We start from the raw sequence: 15,951 nt of genomic DNA, 5'->3' as shown, positions 1-15,951 counted from the left end.
CTATCCTGCTCCTTGGAATATATCCTAGAGAAATAAGAGCCATCACACGAACAGATATATGCACACCCATGTTCACTGCAGCACTGTTCACAATAGCAAAAAAAGGGAAACAACCTAGGTGCTCATCAATAGACGAATGAATAAACAAATTGTGGTATACCCACACAATGGAATACTACTCAACAATAAAGAACAACGATGAAGCCGTGAGACATCGTATAACATGGAGGAAGATGGAACTTATTATGCTGAATGAATTTAGTCAGTCAAAGAAGGACAAATACTGTATAAGACCACTATTATAAGAAGTCAAGAAAAGGTTTAAACACTGAAGAAAACATTCTTTGATGGTTACGAGCGTGGGGAGGGAGGATGAGGGTTATTTACTAACTAGATTGTAGATAAGAATCATCTTAGGTGAAGGGAAGGACAGCACACACTACAGGGGAAGTCAGAACAACTGGACTAAACCAAAGCTAAGAAGTTTCGTGAATACAATCAAATACTTTGAGAGACAGAGTAGCAGGTTGAGGGGTCTGGGGACCATGCTTTCAGGGGACATCTAGATCAATTGGTATAACAAAGTTTATTAATTAAATGTTCTTCATCGTACTTTGGAGAGTGGTGTCTGGGGTATTAAAAGTTTGCAAGCGGCCATGTAAGATGCTTCAATTGGTCCCAACCACCTGGAGTATAGGAGAATGAAGAACACTAAAGACATAAGGAAAGTATTAGCTCAAGTGACAGAAAGGGCCACATAAACCAAAGACTTCATCAGCCTGAGTTCAGAAGGACTAGATGGTGCCTGGCTACCACCAAAGACCGCCCTGACAGGGAACACAACAGAGAGTCCCTGATGGAGCAGCAGAAAGATGGGGTGCAAAACTAAAATTCTAGTAAGAAGACCAGACTTAATGGTCTGAGATTGGAGGTGCCCCGGAATGCATGGACCCTGCATTCTCTATCAGCTCAGAGCTAAAACAATTTCCTAGGCCAACTCTTCAGACAGGGATTGAACTGGACTGTGGGACATAAAGTGATACTCATGAGGTGTATGCCTCTTATCTCAAGTAGATACAAGAGACCAAAGGGGCAGCTTCTCTCCAGAGGTGACATGGGAAGGCAGAGAGGGTTAGGAGCTGGTTGAATGGACATGGGGAATCAGGGGTGGAAAGGAGGTGTGTGCTGTCACAGTATGGGGGGAGGAATTTGAGTCACATAACAGTGTATGTAGAAAATTTTGTATGGGAGACTAACTTGAAATGTAAACTTCATTTGAACTACAACAATAAAAAAAAAGAAATCCAAAAGATAAACAACAAGATTTCAGAAATGGACAGTGTCATAGAAGGGCTGAGGAGAAGGTTTGAAAAGATGGAAGATAGGATCAGCAAAGTTGAAGACAAACACTTGGATACAACTCTGAGGAAAAATCAGAAAAAAGAATGAAGAAAAGTGAAGAAACAGTGAGAATTATTTAGAATATAATGAAAATGAAAAATCAGCGAGAGATCAGAGTTCCAGGACAGGGGGAGAAAATAGAAAACACAGAGAGGAACATTGAAGAATTGCCGACAGAACACTTCCCCAATATTATGAAAGATGAAAAGCTGACCATCCAAGAAGCTCAACAAACTCCATACAGGATAGACCTCAAAAGAAAATCACCAAGGCATATCATAATCATACTTGTGAAAACCAAAGACAAAGAATACTGAGAGCAGCTCGAGAAAAACAAGAAGTCACATACAGAGGAGAAACAATAAGACTAAGCTCGGATTATTTGGCAGAAAGCATGCAGGCAAGAAGGCAATGGGATGACATACATAAAACCTTGAAAGAAAAAAATTGCCAGCCAAGAAAAATATATCCTGCAAAACTCTTGTTCAAATATGATGGTTTAATTAGGTCATTTCCAGATAAACAGAAATTAAGGGACTACATGAAAACGAAACCAAACTTACAAGAAAAGAGATTCCTTTGATCTGAGAACAAACAACATCAGAACACAGGCTGAATATAGGACACAGGAATGTACTAGCCAGATACCAACCTTGAAATGAACTCTTAAGGACTATTCAAAACCAAAAGAATTACAACAGGGAACCAGACAGGTTAATCTGTAAATGACAACAGCATCAGAACAATAAAAGAGGGAATAAACACTGTAGGTATAGAATCTTCTAATGGAGAGGAAGGCAAAGCGTTACTAAGTAATAATAGACTGGTTCAAATCTAGGAAGATAAGGGTGCTCCTTGGAATATATCCTAGAGAAATAAGAGCCGTCACATGAACAGACATATGCAGACCCATATTTATTGCAGCACTGTTCACAATAGCAAAAAGATGGAGACAACCTGGATGCCCATCAACAGAGGAATGGATAAACAAACTATGGTACATACACACAATGGAGTATTATGCAAAGATAAAGAACAATGATGAATCTGTGAAGCATCTTATAACATGGATGAAACTGGAGGACATTATGTTAAGTGAAATAAATCAATCACAAAGGGACCAATTTTGTATGAGACCTCTACTGTAAAAACTCACGTAAAGGTTTACACACAAAAAGAAACAATCTTTGTTGGTTACGAGGGATGGGGGGGAGCTAAACAGACAAGATGAGTGGTAGCTTTGACGAAGGATAAGACAGTGCTCAATACTGGGGAAGCCAGCACAACTTGTACAAGGAAAGGTCATGGAAGCTCCATAGACACATCCAAACTCCCTTAGGGTATGAATTGCTGGGCGGAGGGTTGTGGGGACCATGGTCTCGGGGAACATCCAGCTCAATTGGCATAACACAGTTTATAAAGACAATGTTCTACATTCTACCTTGGTGAGTAACATCTGGGGTCTTAAAAGCCTCTGGGCAGCCTTCTGAGATACTCCACTGGTCTCACCCCTTCGGGAGCAAGGGAGAATGAAGAGAACAAGATAGAAGGAAAGGATTAGTCCAAAGGACTAATGGACCACAGCTACCATGGCCTCCATCAGACTGAGTTCAGTACAGCTAGATGGTGCCCAGCTACCACCACTGACGGCTCTGACTGGAATCACAATAGAGGGTCCTGGACAGAGCTGGAAAAGGATGTGGAAAAAAATTCTAGCTCACAAAAAAAAGGCCCAGATTTGCTGGCCTGACAGACTGGAGAAACCCCGAGAGTGTGGCCCCGGACACCCTTTTGGCTCAGTGGTGAAGTCACTCCCGAAGTTCACCATTCAGCCGGGGATTGGACAGCCTCATAAAACCAAACGGGACTAGTGAGGCACAGCAGTCCAGGGACAGGGACTGGAGGGCGGGGGGCGGGGGGGTTGACGACAGGAGAGCTGGTGATTGGGAACCCAAGATTGAGAGGGGACAGTGTTGACATGTCGTGGGGTTGTTAACCATTGTCATAGGGCAATATGTGTACTGTTTGATGAGAAACTATTTGTTCTGCAAACCTTCATCTAAGGTACAAAAAAAAAAAAAAGAATTATCTACGTGAGATCAAATTGACAATAGCAACTCAAAAGGTTTGATGTGAAGCCTAGAGGGCAGTGAGTTGAAGATAATGGTGATGCACTAATTTGGAAAAGGATAGTGAGAATAGCAGCACAACTGGAAGAATGCAATCGTTGTCACTGAATTGTACATTTAGAAACTTTTGAAATGGTGTAACTTTGGCTATGTATATTTTCAAAAAAAGAAAGATCCTCCAATTTTGAAAAGGGAGAGTGTTGACATGTCATGGGGTTGTTAACCAATGTCATAAAACGATATGTGTACTGACTGTTTAATGAGAAACTATTTGTTCTGCAAACCTTCATCTAAAGTACAGTAAAAAAAAGTAAAAAAAAAAATTGCAGTTTCATCTTCTCTTCTTCACATCTTAACAATCTTCCCATTCATATGTATATGGCCTTGGGCATCTGGCTGGGTGGAAGCAGAAGACCCTGGCCCTCATGAATCGTCTGATTTACCTGGCAGGGCCCTTTCCCTAAGCCAGTCCAGATGCAGCTTTTCTCCCCTCAGCTGCAACATAACTTTCCTTTCAGCCTTTACAGGAACAATAACCAAAGTAACCATCTAAGAATCAAAAGTTTCATTTCCAAAACCCCTTCACTCTTCCTCTTACAAAGTCCCATGCTACCATGAGTTTGGAACCATTGCAAAGAAACCTGCTTCTGACACCAACTGTAAAAATGATGTGGGAGTGGCATCTAACCTCGTCTAACTTCACAAGGGGGAAAGAGAATCAAGATTAACAGTCCAAGGGTGATCCCTATGAGACAGAAGACAGACATGCCTCCTCTCTCTATCATCTTTGCCAATTCTGACGCCAATCATCCCTCCCATGATACTCTCTACTTCTCTGCTAGGTTTTATAATTCATTGCAATGGCAACACAGAACTCACAGATGATACTCACGATTATGTGGTTTATAAGGGAAGTAACAGGTTACAATTCAGGTTCAGGAACACTCAGGATACAGTTCTTCCATCAGCACAGCCTCTTCTTAGCCATGCCCACAGGCATGCCTCTCTCTGGCCCCTCGGCTTCTGCCCTGCTCAGGCAAGTGTTACAAAGCTCTTTTAGCTCTGCCAATAAGTGCCCAGAGGCACCCCATTTCACCAGTAAGCCTCAGCACAAAGTCACTCAGCCGAAAATCCCACTGCACCACCTCCTGCTGGTCTCGCCTGCCGCCATTTCTCTGCCACTGCTTCTCACTGTCTTCAGTGTTACAGCTCTCTCTCAGTCTCCTGGTTTCAGAAGCTTCTCAGTATAGAGACCCTGAGTCCAAAGGATGCACTCCGTTCTTGGCTCTTCCTTCTTGGTGGTGGTGAGATCCCCTCTCTGCTCTGGAATTTGGCCTACCGGGGTGGTAAAACTGACCAATTCCCCTGTTGGGCCACAATTACCTTATTTGCACAGTCCAACTCAATCACTTGGGTGGGAGTTACAAGACCATGGTGAGAAAGGCCACACAAAAGCGATCCATTGCATCACAGACTCCCACAATTTTGTGAGTTTTACCTCCAGAAGCCTCACCAGTATTTCATTGTGAAGCTCAGAGAAAAATCCGTTTGTGCTTTCAGCACAGGGAGGAGAAAAGTAACCATTTTGAGATAGTGCTCTGTTCTCCTTAAAAATGAACTGCCTTCAAGGGAAGCCAACATTATCAGAGCCTAACCAACATGGATTTTATGAGAGCATAACTGACTTGGAGGAAGGGAAATACCCAACTCCAGCCTCCTTCTAGTCTTCAATACAGAGGAAGAAAATTACCCAACTCGAACCCCCTCTAACCTTCCCATTTCACCTAAGGGGCAGGAAAAAACAATATGAACAGCACTTGGGCAGGTCATAGCTACGGACAAAGTCTCACTAAAATTATAGAAATATAGAATGCTCCTCTCCTCCTCCACACCTTACCACAACATCAATATCCACAGGGCTTTACAGGGGATTACAACTGAAAGAAACTCAGTTAATCTTACCCAATACATCATGCCTTTCTTTCAACAAAAAATTGCAAGGCATACTAAAAGGCAAAAAAAAATACAGCTTGAAGAGACAGTGCAAGCATCAGAACCAGACTCAGATATGGCAGAGATTTTCGAATTATCAGACCAGGAATTTAAAATAGCTGTGATTAATATCCTTGGGTGGTAAAAACAGTTAACATGCTCAGCTGCTAACCAAAGATTGAAGGTGTGAGTCTACCCGGAGGCACCTTGGAAGAAAGGTCTGGTAATCTACTTCCAAAAAAAAATTATCCATCGATACCCTATGGAACACAGATCTACTCTGAGACACATGAGTTCACCATAAGTCAGAATCAACTCTACAGCAACTGATATGATTAATACACTAAAGGCTGTAATGGAAAAAGTGGAAAATATACAAGAACAGGTGGATAATGTAAGTAGAGAGATGGAAACTCTAATAAAGAATGTAAAAGAAATGCTAATTATCAATAGCTTCCTCCAATCTGTCATCTGTTTTTTTTTTTTTTTTTTTCTTTCTTTTGCCCTGCCAAGTTGTTCTAGTTTGCTTGAGTGGGTTTCTGTCTCACTTTCCATATTTACTATTCCAGACCCTTTCTGGGATGTGTCACCTGTTTTTAACATACGGAAGTTTTTAAAATTTTAACATAGTAAAACGTATTTTTTTCTTTGTGATTTTTGCTTTCTTAAGAGATCCTTAACTATTGCAAAGGCATGTCATATTCTTCTGTATTTCTTTTTATTATTTTTATACTTTTTTTTTTTACATTTAGGTCATTGATGCACCTGTAAAAATGTTTTCATAATGGTATAAGCTTAGAATTTAGCATTGCTTTCTCAATGGATAACCAACTTTTCCAACATTTATTGACTAGTTCATCCTTCCCCTGATTTAGCATGCCCCTTTTGTATTATATTAATATCATATTACTAATACTATCATAAGGAGGCCTGGTGGCACAACACTTAAGAACTCAGCTGCTAACCAAAAAATTCATGCTTCAAACCCACCCAGTGGCTCTGCAGGAGAAAGACCTGACGACCTGTTCCCACGAAGAGTACAGCCTAGAAAACACTATGGAGAAGTTCTACTCTGTCACTTGGGGTTGCTATGAGTCAAAATCAACTCAACAGCACCTAACAACAACAATACCATCATACTGTACTACAGCACACACACAAACATACAGACACACACAATAACTAGTATTAACTAGACTCTATTTTGTTCCTATATCAATACCTAATTGTTTTAATTACTAACACTTCAGGTTAAGTTTTGATATGTGGTAGACCAAGACCAACTTTTTTGTTAGCCTCTTTCAAAATTGTTTGTCTCTTTTTAGATATTTACTCTTCCATGTAGATTTTAGAATAAATTTGATGTGTTCCACAAAACATCCTGCTCAGTTATTTTATTAGTTTTAATATTTTGTCAGTCAATTCTTTTCAGTTTTTTTATAGAAAGCATTTTCAAGTAATGACTGTACTGCACTGAAGAGTGCATTAAAAGCAAAAATCCTTCTCTTGTTCCTGTTTAAAGTCTATGCTTCTAAAATTTCATCAGAGATTCTTTCAGACCATCACCACGAAGTGAATCCATTATAAAAAACGTTTCTCCTTTGGGGTTCATAGCATCTGATTTTACCATCCACTCCTTGTTGCAAAAAAATCTGCTCACTTTCTACTCATCTCCATCATTTATTAAAAATGTTGGCACCTGTCTCACTTTCTTTTCATCTCAAGTTCTGTCATTATTCTTAGTTACATCAGTATCCATGTGGACAATACAGCCTATGCACTGGTCTCTTGGTTCTTGACTTCTTTATCACCACAGACCTTTACCTCTACTCCACTTCAGTTATCCACTCCCATGATGACACTCTCAAGCTTATTAAACTTTCTAGTCTTTGTCAACAATCTCTTATTTGTCAACAATCTCTATCTCAGTGTAGGAGATCTAAATTCCTTTTCCTAAGCATATCTTTACCTGTGTTTTGAATTCCCTTCCCTACCACTTTCTCAAGGACCCAGTTCCGCTAATGACCCCCATTTCTCTTGTATCTTCCACCTGTCCCTCTCTAATGTCCCTTCCTTTTGATATATATACATGTTTATGCTTTATTTTTTATTCTTTCATCCAGGTTATATTGAGATATAACTCTTGTCATGGTTTGAATTATGTCCCCCCAAAAATGTGTATATCAGTTTGTCTGGGTCATGATTCCTGGTACTGTGTGATTTTCCTATATGTTGTAAATCCTGCCTCTATGATGTTAATGAGGGAGGATGGGTGGCAGTTGTGTTACTAAGGCAGGACTGGATCTACAAGACTGGATTGTGTCCTGAGGCAATCTCTTGAGATATAAAAGAGAGAAGTGAGCGGTGAGACATGGGACCTTATATCATCAAGAGCGCAGTGCCAGGAGCAGAGTGCGTCCTTTGGACTGGGGTCCCTGCGCAGAGAAGCTCCTAGTCTGGGGGAACACTGAAAAGAAGGCCGACAGAGAGGAAAAGCCTTCCCCTGGAGCTGACGCCCTGAAATCGGACTTTTAGCCTACTTTGACTGTGAGGAAATAAACTTCATTAAAACCATCCACTTGTGGTATTTCTGTTAAAGCAGTACTAGATGACTAAGACAACTCTTTTTGTGTGATATATAGACCTTATGTTTCCCATGAGGAAAAAATGCCATGCTTTTTTGAGGCTGAAAGAATTATAGACCTTGATAATATATATCATCAGAAATATGGATGCGTATATGGAAGTGCATTCTAAGGGTTGACTAAATAGGATGAAATATAAAACTTTATCAGGCCAAATTAATTAGTATGTATACATTCATCTGGATTGGGGGATATTATAGTTTGGCTTGAGCACATAAGCATGATGTTAATCATCTGTGAGATCAGCTAAATTGAAGCTTGAACTCAACAGTGGAAAGGAATTGAATCTGATTGAAATGCCAGAACTTCCCTACTACAGAGAAAGGATTCTGAAGACTTAGGGAGATGGAAATTTTGAAACAGATATACTAAGTGCAAGACTCTAATCATATCCCCCATCAAGGCATTAAGTATAATGAGTACTTAAGTGATCAATCACAGGTGGCCTCTGGTAACCAACACAGCCAAGGTGCAAGCAATTGATATATTAAATAAAGCACATTGTTGGAACAGTAAAGTGTTTTGTATCTCAAGATTCTCTGGTAATGGCTAATTAATTACGACATCCTTATTCATGAAATAAGCAGCCTATAAAAGTGCTGCTTGACAAATGTAGGCAGAAAACTTTGAAGTCTGTTAGGCAGAAACCTAACTTGATCATACTGAGGTTTACAACCTTGCACCCATTTCTCATACTCAAAACTGTTCACATAGTTGAAGAACTTTTACTGAGGAAGGCTTGGCCCCTTTTAAAAATAACTCTGAAATGGAGCTACAGGTGTGTACTTTTAGTATTCACCTAATTCTTGCCCAGAGGTATCCAAGTTCATTTACTAGGATGACTGGATAAAGAGGAAATACCCAGATTTTCTGGAAGTTATTGGACATTAGCTATGAACTGTTGCTTACTCCTGGAAACTTGATATTCCACCATAGCCCATCTACCAGAGTGTGGGCTTATCAAGTCTAGAAGATAAAATAAGTCTTAGCTCAGGTCTGTTTCCTTGTGATCCAGTGAGACTTCACATTCATTTTTTGTTTATTTCCCTAGTTCCAAAATATGTAATGGGAATAGATGAAAAAATGCCCACATTTGTTACCTGACCAATGGAGTAAAGGTTATTACAGTAGGAAAGGCTGAGTGGAATTCACTAGCACTCTCCTTTCCTCCTGCCAAAAAGAGAAGCATTTGCACAGATTAGTACTTTCATCAAAGATTTCAAAGATCCAGGAATTATATTTCCTACTTAATTAGATTCCTAGTAATAAAGTACCACAAACTATGTGGCTTAAAACAACTGAAAATTATTCTCTCAGAATTCTGGAGAATGAAGTTCGAATTTAGGTGTCAGCAGAGTCATATTCTCTCTAGGGGAAGATTCTTCCTTTTCTCTTTCAGCTTCTGGTAGCCCCAGGCATTCCTTGGTTTATAGGATCCTAACTCTAATCTCTGACTCGTCTTCACATAGCTATCTTACCTCTTTGTCTGTGCATCTCTGTGTCTTTTCTCTTTTTCTTAAAAGGATACCAGTAAGATTGGTTTAGGGCCTACCCTACTCCAGTATGATTGGTTTAGGGCCTACCCTACTCCAGTATGACCTCATGTGAGCTTAGCTAATTACATCCAAACAAGGTCACATTTACAGCTAAAGCAGTTAAAACTTGTATATATCTTTTTGAGGGACACAAACCAACCCATAACATCTACCATATTGCCATTTAATTTTATTTGGCTGGAAGCAAACGATAGATGTGTCTTGGAGAATGACTGTCGATTATTGCAAATTTAATCAGGTCATAAGGCCAGTTCCAGCTTCAGTTCTGGATATGGTAAATCCACTCAGCTCCTGGCAGTTAATACGCAACAATTTATGGAGAAAATCCCTTTTACTTCCCTCATTCCTACTAGCAAAGATAATTAGAAGCTGTTTGCTTTCATGTGGCCTCTATAGTACTTTCTTATATTAGAGCTTTATAATTGTTCCTGTTCTCTATTATAATTTGGTTGAACCCCGATTGTCTTGATATCACACTGATCATCTTTTTGGTCCATTACATTGACAATATTATGTTAATTGGACCTTGTGAGCAGGAAGTAGCAAGCATAGTAGGTGCCTTAGTAAGATACATGTGTGTTCAGTGGCCTGTCACATCTTTGATGTTTTCTAAGGGTCCAGTGGTCTGGAGTCTGTCAGGATATCCTCTCTAAAGTAAGAAACAATTCTTGTGCCTTGTGCTGTCCACTCTGAAGAAAGAGATACAATACATGGTAGGCCTGTTTGGTATTTGGAGGCAACACACACCACACTTGGGCTTGCTCCTCCAATTCATTTACCAGGTAACCCGTAAGGTTACTAACCTTGAGTATGGCCTAAAGCAAGAAAATGCTTTATAGTAGATCTAGGCTCCAGTGCAAGTTGCTTTGTCACTTGGGCCTTGTGAACCAGCAACCACAGTGGTAATGTAAGTTTCTGTGGCAGACAGAGATGATCTAGAATAATCACAATGAAAATTTCTAAAGTTCTGGAGTAGGGACATGCCCTCTTCTTCTGACAGCTATTCTCAATTAGAAAAATCACTCCCGTCTTCTACTGGGCCCTAGTAGAGATTGAATGTCTGACCACAGGACACCTAGTGGCTATGTTACCCAAAATGTCATGAAAATAGTGTTATCTGATCCATTGAATCCTTAAAATTGGATATGAGAAATGACATCCTGAAGATTCACTTATTGTGCCAGTTGGGAGACAGAGACCTGTGAGGTTGAGGTGCTGTCCATCAGGATAAACCTTAAAGCAGCAGTCAATAAATGGTGCCATCTGTCTCCCTCATAGCCAGGAACTAATGGGTAGAGGTAGGAATTGACCCTCTCACTATTATGTCTAACAATGCACTGAAGGTATTTTTATTTATTTATTTTTGTCCCCACAATGTTGGGTTTGGTAAGTTTGGACGTTCCACTGCTCAAGTGTGGAATACTTCTACCAGGAAACAGAGTCATGGTTCCATTAAATTGGAAACTGAAACTGATTTCTAGACATTTGGGACCCCACTGGCTGGGGTGATTGATTCTGATTGCCAAGGGGAAATCGGGTAGCTGCTATACAATGGAAGCAAGGAGAACTGTTACTGGAACACAACAGGTTCACTAAGGTGCCTCTTTCACTCTCTTGCTGAACAGTCCAAATCAAAGAAAAACTGCAACAAATGTAGGAAATCCAAGGACTCAGATCCTGCAGTGATAAAAGTTTGGGTTATTGCACTGGGTAAAGTCCCTGCAGCTAAGATGCTGAGAGGAAAGGAGGATATGGAGTTTACTGTGGAAGAAGAAAACTATGACTATCAACTTAGGATTCAAAAGCAGCTAAAAAAGCAGGGACTGAAGCAGCTATGTTTGACTTTGTTTCTTTTTCCTCAACCCCCACCCCCACCTACCACATTATATAAAGAGTACCAGTAGTGGTCACATTTTAGTTTCAGGTGGAAGAATCATTGAATAAACACCACCATACAATTAGATGGTAGCTAAAGGGAATTTTTGTGCTCTCTATGTTGGGAACAGGAGCCCCTGTGGTGCAGTGGTTAAAGCTCTGGTCTGCTAACCAAAAGGTGGATGATTCGAACTCAGCAGCAGCTCAGTGGGAGAAAATGTGACAGTCTGCTTCCATAAAGATTTACAGCCTTGGAAACCCTATGGGGAAGTTTTTCTTTGTCCTATAAGGTCGCTATGAGTTGGAATCGACTCAAGGGGAGTGGGTTTGATTTTGCTTGTTTGTTTGTTATATGTTGAAAACATGAATATTTTATCTGGAAAAGTGATAAGGAGTAGATTACTCCTCAGTAGTGGATGCTGAGGAGTAAAAGGAGTGGATTGTGGTAAATATTCTTTGCCTGTTTCTCTACAGACACGCTTCACTCATCCATTCTGCTTGTGCCCCAAGAGGCTGACCTTTGTGCACTGCATCAATGCACTTGTTGATCTCTGGTTTCCAGTTGGATTTGGCCAATGGGAGACACCAGCAGGAGATTGAAGGGTGAGTTGGCTGTGTTCCTCTACCAAAGGCCATTGTTCCTGTCAGTGGAAGTCGTTGCTTGCCTATAGCTAGTCTTTCCAGGTTCTGGGAATCATTCCTTTTCCTTCCATTTTAAAGTTAGGGATCATAGGTTTCTTCACTGTGACTAGTGCCAGTGAGTTTCACCCAGCCTTGCTGGCTTTTATTAACCCTTCTGTCTTAGTTTCTTAGTGTTGCCAGAACAGAAATACCACAAGTGGGTCGCTTTAACAAACAGAAATTTATTTTCTCACAGTTTAGGAAGCTAGAAGTCTGAATTCTGGGCACCGGTTCTAGGGGAAAGCTTTCTCTCTCTGTTGCCCCTGGGGAAAGATCCTTTTCTCTTTTCAACTTCTGTTCCTCGGTTCCTTGGTGATCTTCATGTGATGTGGCATCTATCTTTCTGCATCTGTGCTTGCTTCTGTGCCCGATCTGCTCCTTTTGTGTCTCAAAAGCGATTCGTTTAAGACACACTCTACACTGATATATCCTCATTAACATAACAAAGAAAACCCTATTCCCGGATAAAATTACATCCACATGTATAGGGTTTAGGATTTACAACATATATATTTGAGGAACACAATTCAATCCATAACACTTTCTTACACCTTAATAAATCGTCCCTACAGGGTCCTGCATGATTTGGACTTTATTTTTCCAACTTCTTTTCATACAATTTTCTTTACTCAATGTGCTCCAGCCCCTCTAGCTTTTTTTCTTCAACATTCCACACTTCTTCATCACTCAAGAACTTAGCTCAGGCTTTCTTCTGCCTGAAATGCTCTTCTTTCATTTACCACATTTATACTACTCATCAAAAGATTTAACTTTCTCAGGTAATACTTCACTGATAGTCCAAGTTTGGACACCCTGTTACATACTGTTGTAAGCACTCTGTAATTTTTATTTATAATAAAATAGTGCAATTATTTGAAAAAAAGTCTCCCCCAGGGTATTATATGCCCATAAGAGCAGTGTCTATCTCTGTTTTGTTCACAGCTGTATGTGTCCCCAATGCCTAGCACAATTCCTGACTCATTACCAAATAAATTAATGAATAATCACGTGGAGGTGGGTGAAGAGATAGAAGGGAAAAGCAGCGCAGGGTATGAAACCCAAAAGTATGCTTCATAGAACATCTCTCAGAGAGATGAATGCCCACTTGTTTGATTTATACAAATCTTGACCTCTGATTGAGTGGACAGATGGTGAGAGAGGCAGTCTCTGTTACATACGAATTCTTCACACATTCTGGTATCAGGTTATCATTCAGTTATACTTTAAGTATTTCTGAGAGCTTTTCTTTTTCAACATATTCACTGGTAGTGAAACTTAGGAGAGACTACACCTGGGGGACTACTAGCCTTATGCTACTTCATAGTGTAATAGGTAGAATTTTTGTTTTGCTTTTTCATTTAACCACTTTTACCAGCAAAATTTTATAAACAGTGCATCTCATTACATTGTTTTCTTTAGGATACTCTTCTTATGTATACTAGGTTCTTTTTTCTGGGCATCATAGTCTATCTTGCATGAATGTCACCTTCGGTTTATTAGCTGTTCATGTAAGAAACCCCTGCCTTCGACTACTTTGTTTTCAATTTTCTCCTTTAGCTATTCTCACCTATTTATACTTCCAGATGAACCTTCAGATAATTTTGCCAAGTTCCAAGAACAATTTTTGGGGGATTTTGATTGAAATAGAGTTAAACTAATAAATTCAATTGGGGAACAATTTATCTATCTGTAATGTTCTTTATTCCCTCTCCATTTATTCTACTTTTCTTTGGTATCTCTTAATTAAGTTTTGTGATTTTATTCATAATAATTCCATGAATTTCTTGTTGGCTCTATTTTATGTCCCTGTTTCTATTGTGAGCAGAATATTTTTACCTGTTTGTATTACGCTTTAATTGGTTATTGGTACTATCAAAATTGACTCTACGGCAACAGGTTTGGTGGTATAAATGATAGACATTGGCTTTTGTGTTTCTTATACTGAATCTTCCTATGAATTTTAAAAGTTTTCAATTAATCTTTAGTGTTCTATTTTTAAAAAATCACATGTAGTAATAAATTGAACCCCATTTAAAAAGTGATACTTGTTATTTGTTTCACATGTCACTGCATTGACCAGAATGTCTAAAAAAAATTGAATAATGCAATAGCAAGCATCCTTTCTTATGTTTCACAAATAGGCATGGTGCTGACTAGTGGTTTAAGATAAATTTGGAAGAGACTTGAACATGCTGTGGGCCTGAATGTAACTTAAAGGCTTTTAATAAATAGTTGAATTTATACAAGGAGCTAATTACGGGGTTACTTCTAGAAGAGCATAAACATACCCCAAACCAAACTCATTGCTGTCAACTCAGTTCTGACTCATAACAACCCTACAGCAGCTGCCGAGTCTATTTCGACTCATAGCGACCCAGTGTGACAGAGTAGAACTGTCCCATTGGATTTTCTAGGCTGTAATCTTTACTGCAACAGATCTTCAGGTCTTTCTCCCTGGGATCAGTGGGATGGCTTCTAACTGCCAAGCTTCCATTTGGCAGCCAGGTGCTTAACCCTTACCTCACCAGGGATCCTTTTTATAAGCTAAAGACTATTGCTGTGTGGTCGATTTTCACTCATAGCACCCCTATAAGACAAGTAAAAAGGCCCCATAGGGTTTCCAAGGCTGTAATCTTTTACTGAAGAAGACTGCCACATCTTTCTCCTGTGGAACTGCTGGTGGGTTCAAACTGCCGACCTTTTGATAGCAGCCAAGGCTTAACCACTGCACCACGAGGGATCCTTCTAAAAGAGTAGTTGATGTAATATCTAAAGAGAAGTAAAATATAGAATTATAAAAATAATACATGTAGAGATGGGAACGAGGGCATAGGTAGGCTAATAATTTTAGATCTATTACAGGTGCATCAAAGCTGAAAAAAAATGAGTTGTTTAAATTAACTATTCCTCAAGTGATTAACTAAGAGAAACAGTGGTTGAATATGGCAAAATTTATTATAACCAAAAAACTAAACTCATTGCTGTTGAGTCAATTCTGACTTATAGTGAACCTACAGGACAGAGTAGAACTGCCTCATAGGGTTTACAAGGAGTGGCTGGTGGATTCAAACTGCTGACCTTTTGGTTAGCAGCCAAGCTCTTAACCAGTGCTGTAGAATTCATACAACCTAAACTCCTTGCACCATTCAGCACCTGTACAGTTTTGTAGATTTCACAATACAGATATCAGTGAGAAATCATCACTGCATTAGTGAAAATGACTTCCTCAAGAAAATCGTTCACATATAAGTCAGATTTATTACAGAGCACCTAACAAAATTGCAAAGATGTAATTTCTAAATCAAGAAAAGGTGCACAAAATGAAAAACAAAATGAAACTTAACAATGTTAAGGATTTTACATGCTGTACACGAAAAGGTCAAAAACAATTTTAACTATTTTAAATGTAAAATATGCTCTGTCCTAAGACAGAGTGAAGAGCTTACTTAAGAAAAAAACAAATGATGGAATTAATTGTCAGGATGTTATATGACATATTCATGTTGCGTTCAGAAATCTAAAATCTATAAATTCAAAAGAAACAAAATAAGAATTATTCAGTTTCAGTTTCAAAAAACAAGCAATGCCAATTAAACCAAGAATCAATAAGAGCTTGCAGTGGTTAGTAGGTATATATGTGTATATATATGTATGTATATGTATGTCTACATA

The 15,951-nt window shown here is 39.3% G+C and overlaps 1 protein-coding gene across 3 annotated transcripts in view; it reads right to left on the bottom strand.

Annotated features, from left to right (window-relative positions):
• Positions 1-15,951, bottom strand: part of ITM2A (integral membrane protein 2A) — a 110,083-nt gene that overhangs the window by 83,227 nt on the left and 10,905 nt on the right. The window contains exon 6 of one of the 3 annotated variants that reach the window (XM_023733605.1): positions 12,541-15,048. The exons of 1 other annotated variant lie outside the window; for it this stretch is intronic. In XM_023733605.1, coding sequence (XP_023589373.1) covers positions 14,916-15,048 — 133 coding nt within the window. In that variant the 3' untranslated portion in view covers positions 12,541-14,915. Of the gene's footprint in view, positions 1-12,540; positions 15,049-15,951 lie in introns of those variants that run through there. One more of the 3 variants, XM_023733603.1, reaches the window with a different exon arrangement.

The sequence above is a fragment of the Trichechus manatus genome, unplaced genomic scaffold (assembly GCF_000243295.1).
Source record: "Trichechus manatus latirostris isolate Lorelei unplaced genomic scaffold, TriManLat1.0 scaffold00060, whole genome shotgun sequence".
NCBI lineage: Eukaryota > Metazoa > Chordata > Mammalia > Sirenia > Trichechidae > Trichechus > Trichechus manatus.
Note: the sequence above shows the minus strand (reverse complement) of the source record. Positions and strands in the feature narration are given on the sequence as shown.